The sequence below is a fragment of the Manacus vitellinus genome, unplaced genomic scaffold (assembly GCF_001715985.3).
Source record: "Manacus vitellinus isolate BGI_N305 unplaced genomic scaffold, ASM171598v3 scaffold_5_pilon, whole genome shotgun sequence".
Classification (NCBI taxonomy): domain Eukaryota; kingdom Metazoa; phylum Chordata; class Aves; order Passeriformes; family Pipridae; genus Manacus; species Manacus vitellinus.
The window spans coordinates 32,297,312-32,321,121 of record NW_021940682.1 but is presented as its reverse complement, the minus strand read 5'-3'; the positions used below and the strand labels follow the sequence as shown (position 1 = coordinate 32,321,121).

Below are 23,810 nucleotides of genomic sequence, written 5' to 3'. Positions count from 1 at the left end.
TCAGACCATCTTTTCCAGTCCACCTGAAGTAATTTTACATTTTTCAAAATAAAAGGTTGCTCTGAAGTTATGGAAATGTAGGAAACTGCCGATCTCATATGCAAAGCTCCCACATGGTACATGGTGTGATTCTTGGGGCTGTTCTGTGCAGGGACAGGAGTTGGACATTGATGATCCTTTTGGGTCCCTTCCAACTCAGAATATTCTGTGATTCTTTGATGAAACACTGCAGGTAGTTGAGCCCAGGGTGTGCACACAGGTGAAGCTGCAGAACGCCTACTGTGCCACCCAGTCTGAAGTCGCTGGGTTGTTGGGAAGGGCAGTGCAGCCAGGGGCAGCTCAAATACACGGCTCCTGCACACCAGAAAAACACAAGTTGAACAGCAAAGTAGAGCTTGGTGTTCCCTGTTAAACAGCTGCAATAGCATCGCATATGGTCTTTGGGTTCCCACTGCTGCTGTGAGCTTTGCTCTTGATTCCTGTCATTACTCTCTCTTCAGATTTGCCCCCAGGAAGGCTGCATTCCCTTTTCATTTAGTAGATTTTGGGTAGCATTTATAGTAAGAAGTTTCTGGTACTGACAGACCTCTCCACTGGGATAGGTATTAGCTTATAATTTCCCTGCATCGAATTTGTGATTACTGTCCTGAGGATTTCTTATCAATGTGCTTTTTCTTACACAACAAAGCAGAAAGCAAACAACAAAATTCTCTCTCCTGTATTTGTACAGAATTGTATTGGCCCACTGTCTGGCACATGGGGTCACAGCTGCAGCAGGCAGGCCTGGCAGAAAGTCCCATTAAGCCACACGTGCCCCAGCTGTGTTTCAGCATCCTCGTTCCTACGTCCTTTCATGTTGAGGTGCCTGACAATCTGTGGCACATAACTGATCACAGGTTTATGTCATACTAATAGAGATTGTGTCTAAGGCTTCAGAAAGGATACATCAACACAGTGTAAGGCCCCAGAGGCTTGCTTTGAATTTTTTTTTTTTTATTTTTTTTGTGTGTATGTGTTTGGGAGCAGTTCATAGACAGCACATGAGATTAACCTATCTGATAGCTAAGGAGCAGCAAACTGCTTGGAGATGAGACCTGACAAACCCTGGCCATGTATACCTCTGATCAGCATCTGGCAAGGACCATTTCGTGTATGTGCTGGATGCTTAAGAGACAGCTGCCAGTAAAGGGTAAGTAGGACATGTTGGGGGAAAAAAAAAGAATTACAGTGAGGAACAAGAATCTGAAATCGAACATTTAACAGTCCATCCACTCACCTGAGTTGGGCACCCCTGCAGCACAGAGACCCTTCTTGGGTGGGTCTTTCCTCTGGCATATGACCCTATAGGTAGACCAGATCCATCTCAGAAAGTAATTTAGCTTGCAAGCATTTAACAGTGAAATGTCTATAATTAGAATCTGAATTTATATTAAAAAGGGTGTCACGTTAGTTAACCACAATGTAAAGTGATTATCTCCAGTTAAGGCAGCTGGGCTGCATCTGCTCCAGATATTTTCTGTGGCATTGTAAGTAAAATACACAGGTGGGCCTTGCTGTAGTGATTTCTCCTTTTCTTTTTACAACTTCAAATATTGGGGAAGTCAGCTCTCATAACTATACACGTTTATTACTCGCCCTTCAAGTATTTGTCCTGAATTATCAAGCACAAGAAAATAATTATGCATGTTGATGACACAGCATGTGCTGTACGAGTAGCAAACAGAAGTGTTGCAGCACTGCATGTCAGAAAATATCCCCCTCTCTTCCCAAGCAAGCACAGACAGCATATTTTACCTACCTTCAGCCTCCCCTTACTTGAGATTAGTCTGTTGGAGAAAAGAGAGAATATTGTCCTTGAAGACTGATAAAAATTCTAGGCAGAAATTGTTGGATTTTTTTATAGTTAGCAGTTAATGAATCAGTAAGGGAAGTTATTATTTAAATAATTCCAATTTAATCTGAAAGTCATTTGTCACAAGATGCCCACTGGTAGAGAAGTGGAAAAAGAAAGTCATAGATACCAGTTTGATAAGTCTTGGACTGTAGAAAATTTATTCCTAATTTTAAAAAGCTCCTTAATTTTCCACACAGCCTTAGCAAAATTGCAATGTGCTGAAGACAAGGAACAATAATGTGATAGCTATGTAAACACTGGATTTGTTTTGCTTCCGTTCAGTAAAATGCATTTTGCATAAGACTTAAATAGTTCTCATGCCACATGAGAACACGATTGAGCATTGGTAATACAGCTGTTCAGTAATACGTATCAATTGAATGTAGCCATTTGATTCCATCCTCTTGTATTTTTGTGTAGACAGAATTTTCTCCTACCGATGAAGTTAGCTAGCTAAGGATCTCAGGAATTGGGATGCTGGGTGGAAAGGAGAAGATCTGATGAAGGACATTCCACTTCAAATAGATTTCTGTTTGCCTTGAAATCCCGGTACTAACAGGAGGTGAGCATGCTTTGCAAAATTCTGGCAGCTTCTCAGCTGTCCCTCACTAGACCTTGAGCTTTATGCTCTAGAATGATAACAAAGTCATCCTGAAAATCCATCATCACACAAATATCTAGATTTAAACTGTTGCTGGAATTTTTACAAGGTGCTATGGTTGCTGAGAGTCTGTATTTGGCCAGCAGACAAGTCCAGGCAGTTATCCACTACTTGTTTGGACAAGTTAGTTGTCATGGAAAACTAGCATTACGCTCCCTCTGCTCTAGCGTATCTTTAAACACTGTCTACAGCTCTTATGTTCTCTAACAAGTCTTTTCACTCTTCAAAAATAATTTTAAAATTTCACTATGGACAAAGAAAAAACCTGAGAATTAGAAAAGGCAGCCAGATTAAAAACTAACTAGTTCTGCTTGAAGTGTAGCAACTACTAAGTCCCTATGAGAGTAACATACTTCCAAATACCCTACATTTAAAAGATACACAAAATTATAGAATGAGAGATGACAAGAATATAGGACAACAGCATCCAATTCTCTTTGTGTGTAAAGTTTTCTCCTCATTTCATCTCTTAAATATCAGTGACAAAACAACTTAGAAGACACAAACGACCACTGCAAATCAAAACGGTATCCAAAGGCGTGGTTACCTATTGGCCAGGCAACCAGCACTTGTACTCGTGTGTCCCTGAATTTAAGAGCGACCGCAGGAGCCTTTGCCTTTCCTGCCCCGGGAACAAAGGGGCCGCCGCGCAGCCGCTGCCAGGCCCGAGCGCGGTTCTCCCTCCGCGCGGGCGCCGCCGTCAGGGGGCGCTGGACACCGCGGGCCGCGAGGCCAACATGGCGGCGCGGGCGCGCACGGCGCGGCGGGCCGCGTAGAGCTGCGGGGCAGATCCCGCGCGGTCCTGGCGCGCCAGGCTGCGGAGGGCGGCGGCTGGCGGTGCGTGGGGATCGATCGCGGCTCGATCGGGCCGGGTGGGGGCGGGGCTCTCGCTTGTCGCTCGTGCGGCCTCGGCGCTGGGGAGGGGCTGCGGCGGGGGCGCGCGGGCGGGGCGGGCGAGGGCGCGGGGCCGGCGCTGTTCCCCCGCCGCTGTCCCTGTGCCCTGCCGGCCCCGCGTTCGGCGGCGCGGTGAGTCAGCGCCGGGCCCGTCCCGCCGTTCGCCCCCGCGGTGACTCGGTGGACGGCGCTCCGGGTCATGCTCAGGCATGTCGGGCCGGGCCGGGCCGGCGCGGAGCTAAGCCCTGACTTGCCTCCTGCTGGCAGCGCTATATAAGGCCCGGCCCAGCCCGACTCGACCCAGACACCGCCGCTGGAGCCCAGCGCGGGCTGTACGGGATACCGAGGTGAGTGGGCTCTGCCGGTGTGGCGGCTGCCGCCAGCCCGGGTTGTGTCGCTGTGTGCCACGTTCTGAGCTGGTTCTCCCCTCAATTGCAGGCAAATGTGCAATACCAAGATGTCCTCCCTTACGGATGCCTCCGCTGTCACCGGTTCGGAGCAAGAGGCGCTGGTCAGTAGCTCTGTTGGATGCGCGAGTTTTTTAATGCTTTTTACAGAGTTTTAGCAGCTAATTTAGAAGGACCACTTTTTGCAGCGAGCGCCGGTTGCAGAAAAACCAGGAAATCCGGTGAAGGTGATGTCTCTGATCCTGTAATTGTGAAGCAAATGTTATTCATGGTTGAGAGTTGAGGGTGATGGTTTAGGTCTAGACTCTGTTTCCTGGAGATCTACCATGGGTTTTGCTTTCTTTTAATAAAAAGGATCTTATCATCCGATTTGATCGTGGTAAGTATTTCATGGTGGGAGTTGTTAACAGATCATAACTGAAGAGTTGTGGAAGATCTCCGTTGTGCGAACTGTACTATTTGTGAAATAATCTGAAGGTTTTCTACTTTCTCCTCTATTGGAATTCATAAGCAAGTTGTAAGAAGAGTCTTTATTTGTTTTTATGGCTTTACATATCCAGAGTTTCCATGATACAGTGGCAGTTCTGCTGCCCTGATTTTGTGCATAAGTTTTCCTGAGAATGGAAGGCTGTTATACCTGAAAGACGAGTTAAAAACAGCACATGTGCAATGATGTTTGGACGGGGCTGCCCTGTGTAGAAGGGTAAAGCTTAAAAGGGTAGACTTACAGTAGTATTTCAAAAAAGCAAAACAGCAGAACAGCAAAAACCGTTGGTTTTTTTTGTTTGTTCTTTTTTTCCTTTTTTTTGTTAAATCATCATATCGTGATGCTACTGTCCACTGTCATATCTGAGAGGCCAAAGAATTCATACTTGGAGGAGTCAGGAAGAGAAGGCTGGGGAGTAGAAATGGGCTTAGTTGTGGATTCAGAGATCTGAAACTGTCTTCCTATGCTTAGCTGTCAGTAGTGCTTTAATAAGTTTCTGTTTGCTTCCTTTATGAAACTGTAATATGTTCCGCATGTTCTAAATAATTCCACCCTTAGGAAGGGGTGAATAGACATCTAATGTTGTCCATAAGCTTGATTATTGTTTTTATTATGTGTAGTTCTTGCAACTAATCTCTTGTTAATACACTAACACTTAATGTTGGTTTTAGCAGATCTTTAAAATGAAATGCAGGGAAGTTCCCCTCCTCCGCCCTTCCCTTAAGCATTTATTCCTTGTCTTGTGATATTTTGTTCACACTTCCCTGTATTTTCTTTTTTTTACATTCAGTATTTTTTTTTGTATATTTTATTTTATGGACTATATCAGGATAGCTAAATATTAGCCTGTTCCTAGAATGGTTATGCCATTGTTAAAGGGGCAACCCTGCAATATACTGCACTGGTTCCACAGTGGTTCCACAGGCACTTACTTTGAAGTTATGGCAGCCCTGCATCTGGTTCTCATGGGCTGCGCTGGTGCTGGCACAGCTGTGTGGAACAGTGCAGTGAACTGGATCAGGACACTGCTCTGGCCAGAAGGAAAAAAAAAAAGGTGTATGTATGGGGAAGTGATTTTTTTGTTGTTGTCGTTGAACTTTTCCATCCTCTGCCTCAGAAATTGTCACAGCCTGGCTGCAGATAAAACTGCTGGCACAGCAGATGGGTGGGAGGCCATTGTGGAGGTAGGCATGAGTCAAGTATGATGGGGAGGACAGGGTGTGCTTGTCCCAGCTACGAGAGGTCTTCAGAGATAAAGCAGCCCAGTTGGCAAATGTAAAACCAAAACCCCAGAAACTGTCACAGAAAGAGACAGAAAGAGCTGGACCAGTATATTGCTTTATGACTTGCACTCTGGACCTGACAGTCATGAAGGTGCTTTGCCTTCCTCCCTCCCCTTTGGGAGTCATATAATGGTTAAAGAAGTGAAGCCAAATTCCCCAGGACCCAGCCCTGTACTTGGAACTAATAAACAAATCCAGTAGCTCAAATTAAGGAATCTCTACTTACCAACATGTTGAGGTTTAAGTGCAGCCAGCAACTCAGTAGCACAGAGCTGCTTGTTCCCCACCCCACCTTGGGACGCAGTGGGATGGGGGAGAGAATCAGAAGAAAAGGTAAAACCTGTGGGTTGAGATATGAACAGCTTAATAATTGAAATAAAGTATATTAATAATAAAGAAAAGGGAGAGCAATAAAATCCGAGAAAAACAAGTGAAGCACAATACAGTTGCTCATCACCTGCTTACTGATGCCCAGCCAATCCCCAAGCATCAATCAGTCCCTCACGACCAACTCACCCCATGACATTTTGTGGTATGTTCAGATCAGCTGAACATACTTTGGCCAGTTCAGGTCAGCTCTCCTGGCCATGCTCCCACACAGTGTCTTGTGCACCTTCTCACTAGTAGAGCACGGGACACTGAAAAATCCCTGATTTAGTGTAGCTACTTAGCAACTACAGAAACATCAGTGTGTAGTCAACATTATTCTCCTGCTAAATCAAAAAACACAGCACTGTACCAGCTACTAGGAGGAAAATTAACTATCCCAGCTGAAACTAGGAGACAACAAAAGACGGGTTTGAGCTAAGATGTACGTTTGAGCTAAGGTGTATGAAAAGTTGAGTATCATTTTGTTCATGTTATTTGCTTTTTAACTTTGCAAAGTGAAAAATTTGATTGTGAATTTGTTTTCATATAGTTGTGTGTTTGCATGTCAGATTAATACAGAAGGAGGAACGTAACCTGTATAAGTTATGTTTTCTTGGTGGATAATTGGTGCTGTTTTTCTACTTGCCCACACAGGTTAAACCAAAGCCACTATTGTTGAAGTTGTTAAAGTTAGCTGGTGCAGAAAAGGATACTTTTTCTATGAAGGAGGTGAGAACTTTTAATCACTAAAGGTAGACTACAGTGAGTACAGATACATAGTTTTGTTTTGGGTGACTGGGGGGCAGTGTAGTTCATAGCTTATCTAGAAATTATTGAGACAAGATGTGTTTATTCTCCTGCTGTAACTAGTTATTTAGCTAGTTTCTCAAAAACGTGAACAAAAATTTCTGGTGATTAGAATAGCAGTGTTCTTGGGGAATGATAGATGAAAATCTGTCAGCTCAAAGGGAGTTCTAGGCATTCAGAGTTTGAAGAGCAAATTTCAGTGTATTTAATGTGCTTGTTCTCTTAATCTTGAAACAACAACCTGGGTGTTTAATGTCTGTATATTTCATTTATTTTACAGGTAATATTCTATATTGGACAATATATTATGTCTAAACAATTATATGATGAAAAACAGCAGCATATTGTACACTGTGCAAATGATCTCCTGGGGGATTTATTTGGAGTAACAAGCTTTTCAGTAAAAGAACACAGGTAAAATGAGATTATTTTCTGAGAGTCTGGTTGGGAAATAATGAAGAACACAATGCGTATGGCCTTTTTAAACTCTTTGCATCTTTGAAGATGGTAAACTCTCTTCTATGGTTCCATGTAGCTAACTTGCAACGATTCTTTCTTTATTCCCATTTAAGGAGACTATATTCGATGATTTCCAGAAATCTGATAGCAATCAATCAACAAGGTAAGCTAGTTTAGGAGGCCATTTTGTTTTGAGAAACAGCAGTAGGGAAAATATATAATACATCTTGCAGGTAGTGATCAGATAACGGTGATCTGTCCATTATTAGATATTTGGCTTTACCCACTGCTGTCCAGAGCAGTCATAAATAGTGACTCAAAGCAAACACTGTTTCTTCTGTGGGAGAAAAAAATTCTGAGCAACATTTGGGTAATTTTGTTGACTAAAACCAGAACAAACACAATCAGAGCTGAACAAAAAGAGTACTAAATTGAAAACTTAGTCATTTGCTTGTGTTTGTTACAGCTAAAGTCCTCAACAACATAAAAAATTTTAATACGAAAAACTAGCTTCTTGAACTTGTGCCAGCAATAAAGTCAGGGCCAGTGCTGTTCATTTTTTTCTGTTAAAGTTCTGTTTTAATTTTCAAAACTGAATGTGGAATGTATTTAGAACTGGTCATCCTCAGCTACACTGAGTCTTGTTTTAAAAGATCTGTATACTTTAAAAGAGCTTTGTGATAACTGTGCATAGACACTCTTTGAATGAAGAATTGTTATATACAGTCATCTGTCCTGCAGTATAAAAATGCTCAATATAGCTGTAATTTTTGCCTCAGACAGGGTGTGAACCAGAAGTTAAACAATGGAAACCATTTTGTAAATTGGCTTCTAAATCTGTATTAAGACACCCTTTGTTTCTGATTCTTCCTAAAGGCAAGTTCAAATACTGAAGATGGGAAACATGCTCTCTTTATTATCCTTATTGTTATGCTTGCAGACTAAAATTTATCTCTCAAATTTCTTTTTAAGAGTCTTTATTAATTCAGGGTCTGTCTGGTAGTAAGCATATACCATCAACAACAGCTATTTTTTCTTCTGTTAATTGTCTTCTTAATTCAGTGTTCCCACAACATGATAGCTAGGAGAAAGCACTTTGTAGAGGAAGAAGTGTATTGCATTTCCTGCCTGTATTCTTTCATATCTGCAGAATCACAGCTCATGCACAGCCTTCATTTGAAGCCGTTTATAATGAAATTCTGAGCTGCTTTTCGGTTGACATTTCTTCTTTCTCTCCACGTTCCCACTTCAGTAATGTTACAGGGAAGGTGCTGCACACACCTGAAAAGCAAAGGAGCAGTGTGGTTTTTTCCATTGTTCCAAAATGTCTGGGGGTTAAGTTCTATATAGAATTTACTTTTTGAACCTGAAATTAATTTTTTCTGCTATGTTGTTTTACGGGTTTTGGTTTGGTTTGGTTTCAGACTCTACACTTGGTGGCACACCTGAGGATGATGCCGGATCTCAGCTTGAAGAAGAAAATGTTCTTAAGGTGATACTTTAATTTTATTTTAATAAATGTTCTGAGTTGTAAATTCTGTTTAGTTTGCATGATAGTGTCAATGGTTTAGATGTAATTAGTTGATTCTAGCCTTTTACTTCACATTCTTGCTCAGGTTTACTCATTATTTCTGTTAATCAGGAGTCTATGCAAGAGTTAGAAGAGAAGCAGACTTCATCGAACGTGACTTCCCGACCAACTACATCTTCTAGGAGGAGGACACACAGTGAATCTGGTATGTGCAGATTTATGGTGCAGAGCTTTCAGTAGCATGAACACTTAGGGGAAAAAGTACATTCTGTTGCCTTGATGACTGGAAAGATGCTGACAGACAGTAGTATTCATGTTTCTCTGCTTATCTAAAACAAAATGTTCAGCCTCAAAAGAAAAACACGATTCCTTGCATCGCTCCAGTGTCATGTTACAGTGACTTTGGATATGTTTAGGTAACTGATTGTTCATTAAGCACTTATTAAAACATCTGGTAACTTAAACATCATATTTGTCTCCTTTTTGTCTTTGCTGTGGTTATTCAATAATCACTGGCAAATACATTTTCAAAATATGAAATGTTTCTTTTTATAATTAGCAATAACAAACCAGTCAGCATAAACCTGAATAAGTTTCTCAGTGGAAGTGTTCTCTACAGTTCTACTTAAATACTATTTTGTGGAATTTCTTACATTAGTTTGTTCCATCACTTGTCTTACCTCACGACTTGGTGGTAGTAATTATCTGGGCAGTGATAACCTGTCGCTGCATAGAACATCTTCAGTTGCTTGGGAACATTTTTCAGTTCCTCAGCTTTTGAGTAGTATTTTTTGTGTTCCTTGTAGGCCAGTGTTATGTCAGTCAGTCAAAAACTGTGCTGCGTTGCTGAGCGGTTTGCACTAAATTAAAAGATCGTTTTAATGTTGTAACTAAAACTAGTGAAAGGATGGAAAGCCTCGGTTAAATAGCACAACCTGTAATATTTAGGCATGACCCAGAGCACATGAGGTGCTGTGTTGTGCTTACTTATTGTAGGTCTGTTTATTAACTCTTGTCTTTACATCCATTTATTAGTTTGTTACAACTTTAAAACTTCTTTTAATATAGTGTTTTTATACACTTTTTTTCTAATTTATAGGAAATCTTCCTTTTAAACCACTATTCTTGTTAAATTGGGATAGTAGCGGCTCCTTTGGAGCCCCTTATATAGTGTATAGAAACCTTGTGGTGATACAGTATCAGTACGGCATGGAGCCATGACAACTAAATGAGGACAACGATGGACAGGAGCAACCCTTGGGCCTGGGGGCTCCAAGTTTGGTGGGGCTCTCAGGGCGGAAAAAAGAAAAGAGAGGGGCTGAGCCAAGAAGCACCAAGGGAAAGTAAGAGAAGTCTCAAAGTATGTACAAGTGTTTTGTTCTCTTTTCTTTTACAATGAAAGATTCAAGACTTGAAGACTCATGGATTGTCACAGTGTGTTCTGCAAGGCAAGGGAGAGGCTGGGCAATAGAGGGTGGGTGCAAAAGGCACCTGTGGCGGGGCAGCAGCCTCATACTGAGGTCTGTTAAACCAAGTTTTCAGGCATCTTGGGGGGTCTTCACTCCACTGCACTTAAATACTGAGTTTACAGCACATTTTTTAATAGTTGTTTCTTACCAAACACTCTAAAAGTCAGTGGAACTGAATTTTGACTTACCTATCCCTAAAATGCTGCACTCCAACTCCTTATATGCTGCTTCTGGTGGTTGTTTCAAAATGTGATGTATTTAAAAAGCATTGTCTTTTTGCCTTCAAACCAAGCATACTTAATAGGCACAACATAAAGCAATGCTCTCAGAGTTCAATTTTTACGTAGTATATCTTGAAGATTTTTTTTGCTAGTGTGAGTTGAAAGTTATAACAGATTATTGCAAAAATCTTGTTGAGTGAATACAATTACATATAGTGGAACTAATCACTGGTAAATTTGTTCAGATGTCTGAAACTTGAACCTGAACTTACCTTGCTTAGTACAAGGAATTCCGTATGCCTGTGACCTGGGAGCTAGTTGCTCTGTCTCCCTACAAATTCTGGGATGGACTCAGAAGCTCTCTGAAAGTGCCCTTCTGTCTACTGACTGTAGAGGGAGCAAGGACAATTAAGATGTATTTCATAAAAGTAGGAGGGGTATAATGTGTCATGTGTGGAGTAAAAATTCTTCCAAATTTGTGATCATTTTATTTCCTGCATGTGGATACTGCTATTCTCAAGCTGTACTGATGGGACAAGTGGGGAAACCCAGCCCCTGAAATACTGGCTTCAGGAATGTTTCACACTTTACATGTTTATCAGTGTTATTGTGTCTTTTTGAATAAGTTTTGGTGCCTTTACTTTTTTCCTCAAGAAATAATACTGAGTTATCTTATTAGATTTCTTTATAAGTAAATTATATTTTAAACTGCTGTTAAGAATATTCAAAACTGCACATTGCATAGATGTTTTTGGAGTAATAAAAATTCTTGAATATGCCCAGAAGAAAATTCTTCAGATGATCTGCATAGTGACAGAAGAAAGCGACACAAGTCAGACAGCATTTCGTTGACGTTTGATGAAAGTCTCTCATGGTGTGTAGTCAGTGGTCTGTGCCATGAAAGAAGCAATAGCAGTGATTCAACAGATTCTCTTTCCATTCCCGTAAGTCAAAGTATAAATATAACATATCTTTATGGTACAAATTTTGCAAATGCCACAAGTGCAAATATGCATCTGAAAACATCATGATCTTAATTAAAAGCAGCAGTGCCTCCAGTGCTGTGAGAGGAAGGAAAAGAGGATGAAAGAAAATATAGTGGGTGGGTGGGGTCTTTCAAAGATCTGCTGACAAAGCTGAAGGGAAATTTTTTTAAATATTAACTTTGAGTTTTCTTTAAAACCAAGACCCTTACTGCTTGGCACAGCGTTGAAAAAACTGTCAGATATATTTTGTGTTTTAAAGTAAGTGTTAAGAGAAGAAAAGCAGTCACAGATGTTCCATAATTCAGAATTAGTTGGTAGTTCTGGTACAGCCTGGGTAACTGTACTCAGTAGCATGTATGTTGATGATACACTGTATTCATTTTTCAAGCCTCTACTGTTTCATATTGTTGTTTTCAACAAACACCAAGGCAAGTTACCTGTGATGAGATTAAGCTGTGAAGAGCTAAACTAACAGTATTCCCGGTCACATACTGTATTCTGAATTGACAGAACTAATACCGTATCTTCAGTCTTCCTGTTTTATAGGAAGACTGTTTAGCCACAGTCTCAAATTAAAAGATTAGCAGAGTTGATGAGAACAGAGAATTTAATGACATGCAGCCAAAAGACAGCATCTTCCTGTATCTGTTCTTTCACTTTTTAGGAGAGCCTATGTGAAACAGTAACTGCAGTCTTCAAGCTGACTATAGGCTGACTGCAGCCTCTTATTACAGAGTCAACAAAAGGCTTTCAGATCTAGCTTTATTTTTACCTACCTATAATTTATCTCATAGAAGATGTACTGTCTAACAGCCACTGGTCTTATTTCTTCCATAGCTAACTAAACTGAGTAGCACAGTTTTATCTTAAGAGCTGCTTTAACAGTAATGGTTATGTATATGGACTGGTGAGGTTGAATATGTACTTTCTCTTTTTTCCCAGGATCTTGATGCTAGTTCATTAAGCGAAAACTCTGATTGGTTTGACCACAGGTCTGTTTCAGACCAGTTCAGTGTAGAGTTTGAAGTTGAGTCCATTTATTCAGAAGATTATAGCCATAATGAAGAAGGGCAGGAGCTCACAGATGAAGATGATGAGGTACGTATTTATTTTGCTTGGGGGTTTTTTCGACCTTGGGGGGTTGGTGAGAGGGAAAATTTGCACCCAGTTGTTCCTTAAATCCAACTACATGTCAGTGCAGTTGGGTCACCATTATACACACACCAGGAAGTAACTGAGACGGTGCTGAGGCTTTCTGCAGGCTCTGAAACAGGCTATGTAGGAAAAGTCTGTGTTTAACTTCACTCACTAGCTGTTAGAGTCAAAGGCAGTATGCATACTTGAGTCTTTCTTTATTTTTAGTTATAGAAGTATGTGTTGACTTTGACATTACTTGATATTGAATGAAAACTTACCTAGTAACTCTTTGCAAAGGGATGCTTCCAAGTCATCTGCGTCTGTGAATACAAATGTTTCATATTGATGCTGAGCCACAGTTTTAGAAATTTTCATTAGTAGGAAGAAGACAGTAAAACTGTGATTACCATAATTTTCAAGAGATCTAGATACATGGAACGTCAGGAATTAAGTGAGAATTTATGTGGAGTTTTTTTTCTGGGTTAGTTTTCTGTTACTTTAGAGAGGTTCATCAGCTCATGGCACGATTGGGTAAGTACCAGAGGCAGAATTCACCAGGGACATACATGACTGTGGTACTTGAGAGGCTGAATGGACTGACTGTACTGATGTACACCGACTTGTAGTGTAGCGCTGCAGAGCTGCACCCCGAGATAAGACAGTAATTTGGAGAAAGAAAGGATTGGGGTGTGCTGCTGCTCCCAGCAGTAGTTTTGAGAATTGCAGAATGACTGAGATTGGAAGGGGCCTCTGAAGATCATCTTATCCCCCAGCCCCGGCTAAGGCAGAGCTGATTGCCCAGGTGCATGTCCAGATGTGTTTTGAATATCTCCAAGGATAGAGTCTTTCAGAGATGATCAGGGCAACTGTGCCAGTGCTCGGTCACCCACAAGTAAAAAGTGTCTGCTGACACTCAGAGGGAACCTCCTGTGTTTTAATTTGTGCCAGTTGCCTCTTATTCCTGTCACTGGCCACCACTGAAAAGAACCTGTCTCCCTCTTCGTATACCCTCCTTTCAGCTATTTATTTACGTTGATAAGACACCATCTACCCTGAGCCTTCTCCAGGCTCCTCTGGAGCTCCTCTAATCTGTTTAATAATCTTAGTGGCCCATCACTGGAGACTCTCCAGTAGCTCCCTGTCTGAAAATCTATAAGGTTAAAAATATTTTGGGTTTTTATTGAATGCCAGAAAACAGTTACATCATTATTTTTTTTCCATTTAAACCAGGTTTATCAGCTGACTATTTACCAGGATGAAGATAGTGATGGTGATTCATTTGATGAAGATCCAGAGATTTCTCTAGCTGTGAGTAAAAACTTGTCAAGTAAAACATCATAAATTGGATGAACTGACAGAATAGAGATCAAGTATAGATGAATTCTATTGCTACCAGTGAATTTTTTTTTAAGAATCAAATTAACTTTTTCTTATATGCTTGAAGGTTCCAATGCAATATTTTAATTATCGAACATGTAATTATTAACCTTGATTTTTTTATAACTAGAAAGCTTCCTAAAGGAAATAATTTCCAAAGGAAATTATTTGAAGCCTAAATCTGACTTTCTGCACAAAATGAAAAAATCTTGGTCATGTACATTTAAAAACTTTTCCTATAAATCAGAATACCTAGTTTTACTGTCCATCCTGAATGAAGGTATCTCTGACATACAGATGTGAAGGCAAACCTTTTTTCAGAACAGTAATATAAAATTAAGAGAGGCTTTTTCTATATTCTGTGAGACCATTTTTGAAGTTTGGGAAGAAACTTAGGGTCTTGAAGCACACAGTAGAATTAAAATGCAGGGTACCTCATTTATATTTGCTTTTCACAGTTGAACCTTAAATAAAGTTGTTTTCCAGAACTGTCTGAAGTGTTCCAGTCCCTTGATGTTGTGTAGGACTGAGGGACGTTATTCTGTTTGTGAAAGACAGGGCTGACCACCTTCTGAAAACATAGCAGTACTTGTGTGTGGTAAAAGAGGCCTGTATGTTATTTTTAGGATTTAGAATAGGTCTTTTAAGCTTTTGATGTTACTGATGTTATTCAGGACTCATCTAAATAATTTTTGGGTGATTTTTACGTTTTGATTCCCCCTAGGCTTGCATTACTTCCAAGAATTAAATGTATTTTTAACAAGATATAGTGGCTTATTTTCAGTGTAGTCTATAGAGTATCCACTGAGATGGTGATGCAAGATTTTTTTTTTCCCCCCGCTTTTTTCACTTCTGTTTTTTTATTGGCTGGTGTTTTCTCTTGTACCTCTGTGTCAGAGTGCCCTCACATGGCCATTTTGCACACCAACAGCTTAACATCCTACAGGGGAAAGGTCCCTTCAGTCCTGAGTAGTTCCCATTTCAGAAGTCCATTCTCAAAAAGAAGAGGAATGGTGACCATTTTATTAGAAGTTTTTTGTGAGGTTCTCTGAAGATTTTTGTGGTCTGGCTTCTGCAGTTTTACATAAGAAATAATAAATTGTTATTGTTCTAGTCACAAACCTACTGCAAAAAGAAAGAAAATCAAGAGTTGTTTTAAAATAACTATTGTAATCTAGAACTGTAAAATGGGGCCAAACACTGAATGGCATTTTAAAATTATAAACAAGTCAATAGCTCAACGTAATTATTATTTTGACAGTAGTAAATTGTTTACAGTCTCTGAATACTTCAGTTGTAAGTGTTCCAAGTAGCTTAAGCTGTTCCAACCTTTAATTCACTAAAGGATTATTGGAAGTGTCCTGAATGTAGCGAAATGAATCCTCCGCTCCCACGACATTGCCACAGATGCTGGGCCCTACGCGAGGATTGGCTTCCAGATGAAAAGAGTGAGAAATTGGAAAAGAGCAAATCAGAAGGTTCCTTCCCTGCAGAGTCTGAAGAAGGTTTTGATGTTCCTGACTGCAAGAAAACAAAAATGACTGAAGATAAAGAACCAGCTGTGGATGAGAATGAGGAGAAAGTAGTACAAATTTCCGAGTCCCAGGAAAGTGAAGATTATTCCCAGCCATCAACATCAAGCAGCATGTTCTGTAGCAGTCAGGAGGACTATAAGGAACCTGAGAAGAGAGAAATGCAAGACAAAGAGGAAAACCTGGAATCCAGTCTGCCTGTTACCAGCATAGAGCCCTGTGTCATATGTCAGAGCAGACCTAAAAATGGCTGCATAGTACACGGCAAAACAGGACACCTCATGTCATGTTTCACGTGTGCAAAAAAGCTTAAGAAGAGGAACAAGCCCTGCCCAGTGTGCAGGCAACCCATACAAATGATTGTACTAACTTATTTTAGTTAGGTGGATGTTGACTGGAAAGCTGCAAGAGAAACTATTTTTGTATGCTTATTGGAAAATTAGTATTTTGGGTCTCTTTACATTTGGTATGAAAAACAATTGCTGACATAAATGCACTGGCGTTGTTCAGAGGTTTGCCCAATAGTCATAAATCAACTTGGATTTTCAAACTTGGAGATTTTCAATCCTTGTCAGTAGAAATAACCAAGTTCTGTAAATCACCTCCCTCTCCAGGTGTTTAATGTTCCATGCAAGTTAGTGACGTTTCTTTTACTGTATTAAATACACACATTAAAAACCTCAGTTCAATGATTGTGAGAGGAGACACATGTTGAAGCATTCACTTATGTGAGTTCCTCATCTTAAAAAAGTAGAAGATTCTCCAGGTTCCAGTATTTGTTGCCTGGTGAAGACAACAGGCTCAATCAGACCATACTGAATAAGTCAATAAAATAAATAGTCTTGTCTTAAATTCCTCCAAGTAGGCAAATTATGGGGGAGATCTTACCAGGAAGTGGAGAAAAATGTAATAGAAGATAATTTAAGGCTTTGGAAAAAGAGAAGGGTATTGTATGTCTTTTATTTTTAGTGTGCATTGTAAACTTCAGGGCTGTGTGTCCCCCTAAGAAGTCATTGTTCCAAGTTCAGTCACACAGTTCTCTCTTAAATGTCTTAAGAAACTGACATTTTAAATGCTTTGTGAGTTTGGAGGTCTGTACTATCCCAGGTATGCTTATTATTAATTTAGGAGCATGAGAGAAGACTTGAACAGGCAAGATAAATGAAGGAGGAGTCTCATCAGGCAATATTAGGGGAATAATTTTCTGCAGTTGTTTTTGGCTTCAGCAGAACATTGACTGGAATAAAAATAGAAAAAATTCCATCTTCATCTGCAGAAACAAATAAGCTGTGCAGTTCTAGTTCACACAGACATTCTTTAAATTCAGTAGTCTTTCCAAGTCAAACTGTTCTTTTCTGTATCACAAGAATTCTGAAAATCCATTGTGGGGTGTTAGGTGAACTCAAAATTGGTCTCATTGGATCTGTCCTTTACTGCTTGTAGTTCTTGTCCCTTCACTGTACTTTGTCAAAAACTTGGTGAAACTTACCAGTTCTGTTCTCAAGGGGTCTGCTGACTGACTGGGTTCTGGGGGGTGTCCAAGATAGTTCTCTGGAGCGTGTGTAAGCTCTGGTATCTTCCTGTGGGATACGGTAAAAATCATTCGGCTCTATTTCACATGGAGAGTTTCTGTACCAGTGAGTGATGTTTATTCCTTTGGAAAACTAGATTACAAGAGGAACTGTATGATTTTAGCACCTTTTATTTTTACAGGTAGTTGCTAATCATCTGCCCAACAGGAATGGCAAATAAGCAGTCAGGGGAGTTCCAAGAATGGAGATGTAGCCTAAATGAAGAAATTGCATTGTGTTACTATCCTGCAGGCCAAGGTTCAACAGCTTTCCAATGCCACCAGTATAGAATTGCTGATGCCTGTGTGCTGGCGCAAAGACTTTTACTGCTATCATTGCCTCCAGGTAATGCCTGAAGTGCCTAGGAAAAGGACATAAAGATGTCCAGGAGAGACTTGGTAAATCCTTGGTTGTGACTTGCCTGCAGAGAAATACCTTCATAGGTAAAGTCTGAATTATTGGGATCAGTCACATTTTGTTCGTACATTTGAGCTTTTTTTTTTTTAAATACCACTAAAAGATCCTGGTGTGTCTGAAGTTCTAGCAGTTCATTTTAACTAAACAAATACAACCCCCAGGTGTATACATTTTGTCAAATTCTTAATTGCAAGTTTCTTGCCCCTTGCAATTTGTAAAGCAACAGCAGGTATCTGGAAGTTCTTGGAAGATTTTTGGTCAGCAGAAACCCTTCATGGGTTTTATGGGATTTGATAATCCTTCAGCCTGAGATGGAGAAGGCTTTTGGGTAGATATTTAATTTTTTCAAGTAGGGGTGCTAATAGAGGGCCTTAATTTACACTTCCTATTAATTTTTCTTAATTTTTGATTTTATTTATTTAGCTGCACTGAGGCTTTCAGAGGCTCTTCGTTGCATCTGCAGGTGAGACCAAACAGTGGTCTTGTTGTGGTCAGGGATCTGCAGCTGAGAGAAAACTGTAGGCATGTATATGCAGAAGGCTCAATAACATGGGGACTGTACTTAAAAAGCCTCATCTATAAAAAGCTTTGTCCATTACACTGTCTCCCATGTCTAAGGTTTTTCAGCGTGATCCCTTCTCTGCAGTCACTACCATGGCTGTGTAACTGCCATGCAGGGGGAGCAGCTGCCCTTACCCCGTTCCTACTGGGACAAATTGTACCATCCCACTCTTGTTATTCTATTACAATCAATCCCTTTAAGTGATCTCCATACTTAAAAAAAAATATTTCATCTCTCAGAAAGGGAGGTATGGCCAGAGTGGTGATCCTTGCTGTTCACAATCACTCACCTTTAGGTTTATTCTTCTAAAGCAATTTCCCAGTAACACTTTCTGTTTTGGCAAAAGATAGACTGAGACCATACAGCATAATGAATTTTCCCTTTTATGCTTTAAAATTTTACTTCCCTTACATATCTTCTGTTGTTGAGAATAGCCCTGGAAATACCCTCCAATCCATACAATGGTGAGGAAATGTGGAATTTTGATTTCTGCATCTGCAAATCACTGTGTCAAATCTTTTTACTTCGAGTTAAGATTTTTCTGGCTTAATATTATTCTTAATGACCTCTAGTGCAACTAGAATTTGCTTGGTTTGGGTGTATGCCCTACAAATCGGGGAGTGATGAGTATTGGTGTCTGTTCCAGTTCCAACCAGGGACGGAGCAGGCAGGCACGTGCCTGGGGCCCAGGGGTGTGTACGTGACACACGGACCCCAGTGCTGTGGCCCTGACCCCAGGCTGGAGCCTTTGGCTCTGCCTCCCCCTCATCGCGTGGGCACGAGCAGCGACCCCCTTGTTCATTCTGGCCTGTAAGCACATTGCTGGCCTTGGGCAGAGGCACAAAAGTCAGTAAAATTTTGGTACAAAAGTTGTTGTTGACAGTTGTTGTTACTTGGTGTTTGAGATCCTTATTTAATATCACACACATTTTAATCTTTAATTTATTGCCATTTGTAAATATTCTTGTGCTCACAGTTAATGTTTTGAGCTCTAATTTATTGAATTAGCCTACTGGCATATGTGTAGTCATATAAGTGTGCTTACTTAAGTAGATAACAAGAAAAATATTTAAGAAATGTAGCATTAAAATACAGAGAAATATTCGGATTATATTCAGATTTAAGAAAGGCACAGAAAGATTTATGGCTTTGTTTCCTTTTTTCCGTCCCTTAAAACAACTTCTGCGTTGCACTTGAACATTTATTAGAGATGGAGCTGGTGCAACATGAGCACAGTGAGAATATTTTGGTGGTGTTCGTTTTCCTTTGGAATGCTTTTGTATCCCTGAGTACAGCCAAGGAGCTGACTGGCTGCTTCTGGTGCTGGTAACATCAGGGGTGATGGTCTGGAAGATGCAGGACAGCGATGAGAGATTTCAAGGTTAATTTGCAACGGGTGGTAATGGCTTTTGCTTTTTGACATTTGACCAGGAAGGTTGCAGGGAAGGCCGGATGCTGACAGGATGCAACTACACAATTTTCAGTAATTAATTGTCTTAGTCTCTTACTTCTTGCCCATTGTCTATCTTCCTTCAGATAGACAACAGTAATGTATAAACGGTGCAAGAACTCTCATTTATTCTTTTTAATAAAGTATGATAAACCTACTTATTGTATGTACTTATTTGTTAGTATTGAAATTCAACTCTTGACCCAAGGAAGTGAAGTGCAAAGTGAGGTACTTAAGGCTGAAACCGAAGTAGTTGGGTAGGTGATTGTACTGAACATTCACACTGCAAGGTGATGCTCTTTGTTGAGCAGCACCCCTTGAGTCTTGTGTTGGTGTTCCTAAGGAGCACATGGCAGAAATGTGTGCCACGTGTGCTGTGCTGTGCCACTCCCAGGAGCAGGTTGATCTAGAAAGGATAAAAGTGCTTCAAACTGTTAATTGGTGAAAAGCATTACATCTGTTCTAACAATGTGGCACTCCATACCTGAGTCAAAGGCTTATCTTGAGTTACTTGTTGTTTAAAGGTTGCACAAGCAAAACAAAACTGAGGCCTAAGGTGTCTTTTAAAAACTTGCACTTAATGAACGTGAAAAATTGTTGCTTTTAACTAGTGTGTGGTTTTTTTTATTTTTAGCACAGATGCACTGAAAGCTTCAAGTGAATGCCTCTCTAGTGTATCTGTATCTATATTCTACATGTAAAATTTGTCAGTGATTCTTAAAAAGGTGTTGTCTCACCTTTTGAGTAAATGTTGCTTTAGCTTAACAGCCTGATTTTAAAGGACAGTTCTTGGTTGTGAGCCAAATTATTGGCTGTCTACATGATGATTACTTAACACCTAAAATACCAATAGCTTTTCTAAAACCGGAATCTTTGTTGTCTGACTACACATAGCTGGAATGACTGTTAAACAGAGTAGTTCATAGTGAATTGAAATAACTATGCAATTTTGCCACTACTCCTAGATGAACGTGCTTTCAAGAGCTTGTAATGGTGTGTACCTTTTGGCTACCCAGTGCAAGTACAACCACAGTCAGTAACCATTAAAATACAAGTATCCACTCCACTTGCACAGTGCATAGATCCCTTTATAAAAACTTTCAGTGTGTTGCATTTATCTTTTGGTTTTCAGTTGTTCCTTTTCTAGGGAAACTGAGTACTGTGTTCCATATAAAAGCTTTAAATAAAGATTTCTTTATATACTCTTTGGTGCTCTTTCTTTTTTCATGTCAGTGACTTGATTGCTGGAAGTTCTGGTACTTGGTTTTCATACCGATTCTTGTCCCTGTAAGCCAGCATGCAGACTCTTTCTGCCCTCACTCACCTGCTGAACTGTTGACTTCTCTCAGATTTCTTGGGTTTTGGGGGTTTTACACTCAAGGCATCTCTAGTTCTTTCTGCTATAAGTGACAGGATCAGAAACAACTATCAGTGGTGGGACTTAGTGGATAATTAATCACTTCTCTGACCGATAAACAACCCACAGCAGATCAGAGTGAGAAAATATAGAAAATTGAAATGGATATGATGAAGACATTAAAAAATAGTATCTTGCACATGCAGCCCTCATTCCCAATAAGCAATGCTGTTTCATGTTCTGAAGTGCATTCACACACTGAATGCAGCTGGCTGGCAGACAGGTAAGTGGCTGATGCCCAAGCTCCACAGCCCAGCTGGTGGGTCCTGGTGTGACAGACAGCAGTGCCTCAGGAAAGATTTAAAAAGGATTAACTGCATTCCTGCATTTTTTATTTACTGTATACAGGTAAAGATTGATGTTTCCAAAGATAATCTCTTCTGCTTTGCTTTTGAAATTGCGTAAGAAAATTACTGGCAGATAAAGTTTTAAAATAAACACAGGAGATGGTACTAACTGGCTTTTCTTGATAAATTTTGTGTTTATTGGACAGCTTCAAAGGGCCCGGAGGATGATTCGAAACTGGCCAGGCAAAAGGAATCTGCTAATCCTGCCTGCAACATCTCAGCCCAGCCAGGGGAGTGCTGAAACCAGCCTTTGTAACTGGATCTGGTTTGTGCCTTGCTGAGTATGCCTGCCAGCATGTGTAGCAGCAGGGCTCTGAAACTACTTAAGCAATATAAAGGTGCTGCTAAAGCTATTCAAAGAATCTGAATTATCTGTGATTGTTCCACACCAAATTCAGTTAAAAATGGACAAGGTATAAAGCTGTCAGTGACTGTTTCCACATTGTTTTCAGCAACTCTGCTGTAGGAGAACACAGTTTTCAGAGACACAAATTCCTCCCTTTTCCCTGATGGTGCAGATTATAATCCAGTTTCCAGGAGCGTGGCCCTTCAGCACATACTTACACTTCATTTCCATCTTTTTGTCTTAAAACCTGTCTGTGTTACTGGTCTTACCTCATTTGAGCCCTAAGCAGTCTCATCTGTCCAGGTAAGAAAAAACATATTTTAAAATGCCATTCCTCATTTATAGCAATGGCTTTATTATGAGAAAATAGGATTGATCTGTTCACTTACAGTTGTGTGGCACCTTAGCTGTTGGTTCAGAGAGGAACCTGAGCTTGCATAAAACATTTGCAGTACAATCCTCAACTTTTTTTTGAATTCAGGCAAAGTCTTGAGAATGTATTTGTACTTTCTGCATTGAAATTCTACAGTTATCTCCATCAGCTGTACAAAATTTCTTCAGAGTAAAATACTTACATAGAAAAATATGATAGTCTATTACAATTAAAAATATAGTCAAACATTTGATTGTCAACCCAGTATTTTACAAAATACAGTGAACGTGATTGTGAATCTGAGAATTTGGTTTATAAAAACAGACATTCTTTTGCATATACAAAGCCACATTTGTGCAGGTGGATTTTGCCTGGCCATAACATCTCATTCCTGACTTTATTTTAAAATCACAAGCAGAGCAGTCATTAAAACCAAGACATGTAGGGTTGGTTTTACTGCAGCTGAAGCCCGTGTGAGCTCTTGGTACAGGGGAATTTTGGGACATGAAGCAACTCTTGGTCTGATAGAGACCTCTGAGAAAGAGAAGTCCTGTTTTAAAGCACTGAAGTTACCAGTGTTGTCAGGTATTTCCACTGTCTTCAGCATCGATTTAAATCCTGGTACAGTAGCCTAGGAGCAAACACAAAAGTGTTCTTACTTGGTTTTGAAACATCTGAGTTCAGCTGTGAAACAACCAGAGTCTAATGTGCTTGTTTACACTTTAAATGTACAAGAAAAAATGTTCTAAATACACGTTTGGAAACATGGGATGAAAAAAGGGTAAAGTTTCCACGTTATAGCAATAAGACCTTTTGTACAGGAGAGGGCATCCTGCAGTGATGCTCAGTGTAAGCCCTCAGATGACAGCAGGCAGAGCCTACACTGCATGGATGTTCTCTAACACTTCTGTGGAGAAACCCTTTTGACACAAGGAAATAACTGTCACCAGTGGTGGTGTCAGCCCGGTGCTGCCCTTATCCACCTCCTCACCCTGAGAGCTCTGTGCTTTGTTTCAAACACCTCAAGCTCAAGTCGTTGTGCTCCAGACGCTCATCCCCACTGGCTCCACCATCAAGGTCAGATGGGTGCTTATTTCTGGACATTGAGGACTTGAGATGTTACTATATCAAAAAATTTCCTTTCTGCTGACTCACATTTAAAGGTACCATTTTCTTTTAAATCTGCTAAAGGGTCTTTACAGATCCTATATGTGACTCGAGCAGTTCAGCTCACTCCTGTCTAAGGATGCCTTCTCACTGTGCTCAGGAATTCAAGGCAATTAGAAACAATAATTTAGTAAGGCTGCACACTTACATTGATCACATACGTCCCAGGCAAAAGGAGAAGATAGTACTCCCCTTGTTCATTTGTTCTGTAGGGGCAGATATGAGGCCTTCCCTTGGCTTCCACAATGGCATTGGGAATAGGATCCCCATTCTTATCAGTAACTTGACCCTTGACACCTATGAAAAAGAGAGAGGAGAGAGATCACGATCTGTAACTGTAGTGAGCTGCCTCCTCCAAGAAAGACTGTTCTCTTGCTGGGTGCACTCAAAGGCTGTTTCACTGAGTTTGAGCACATCTAATAGTATCAGTAGTCACTTCTGTCTCACTGAAAGGAATTAAAACAGAATGTGCCTGGTTGTTGTTTTTAATAGTTTACCCTCATGTTAAGTTAGAAAGCAGCAATATAATCTCCTAAATCTCATTTGCTGAAGGCATCATATACACTTACTGTATGTGTATTTTACTGAAGGGCTTAAATCTTCAGTACTGCTTTGGCATTTTTTTGTACACACCCCTTCCTTCTCT

General features: G+C 40.3%; 2 protein-coding genes across 4 annotated transcripts in view; one reads left to right on the top strand and one right to left on the bottom strand.

Annotated features, from left to right (window-relative positions):
* Positions 1-3,620: 3,620 nt before the first annotated feature.
* Positions 3,621-20,717, top strand: MDM2 (MDM2 proto-oncogene). Of its 3 annotated transcripts, XM_018080401.2 has the most exons (11): positions 3,621-3,796; positions 3,888-3,960; positions 6,650-6,724; positions 7,083-7,216; positions 7,375-7,424; positions 8,686-8,753; positions 8,904-8,997; positions 11,266-11,426; positions 12,411-12,566; positions 13,836-13,913; positions 15,328-20,717. In XM_018080401.2, exons 2-11 carry the CDS (start codon positions 3,892-3,894, stop codon positions 15,895-15,897), a joined length of 1,455 nt encoding a protein of 484 aa, XP_017935890.1. In that variant the 5' UTR covers positions 3,621-3,796; positions 3,888-3,891; the 3' UTR covers positions 15,898-20,717. The 3 variants fall into 3 exon arrangements, with proteins under 3 accessions (XP_017935890.1, XP_017935891.1, XP_017935889.1); XM_018080402.2 differs by lacking the exon at positions 3,621-3,796 and having other exon boundaries at positions 3,853-3,960; positions 11,269-11,426; XM_018080400.2 differs by lacking the exon at positions 3,621-3,796 and having other exon boundaries at positions 3,853-3,960.
* A 1,372-nt stretch (positions 20,718-22,089) lies between these two features.
* Positions 22,090-23,810, bottom strand: part of CPM (carboxypeptidase M) — a 32,683-nt gene continuing 30,962 nt past the window's right edge. The window contains exons 8-9 of the mRNA XM_029963383.1: positions 23,313-23,461; positions 22,090-22,628 (exon numbers count right to left, since the gene is read on the bottom strand). Of these exons, the coding sequence (XP_029819243.1) occupies positions 22,395-22,628; positions 23,313-23,461 (383 nt within the window). The 3' untranslated portion in view covers positions 22,090-22,394. The remainder of the gene's footprint in view (positions 22,629-23,312; positions 23,462-23,810) is intronic.

Bases quoted from the DNA above. Each gene is read 5' to 3' on its own strand.
- MDM2 (XM_018080401.2), top strand. From the start codon at position 3,892: ATGTGCAATACCAAGATGTCCTCCCTTACGGATGCCTCCGCTGTCACC. The intron at 6,725-7,082 runs GTGAGAACTTTT...TTTATTTTACAG, and splicing joins ATACTTTTTCTATGAAGGAG to GTAATATTCTATATTGGACA. The intron at 12,567-13,835 runs GTACGTATTTAT...CATTTAAACCAG, and splicing joins TCACAGATGAAGATGATGAG to GTTTATCAGCTGACTATTTA.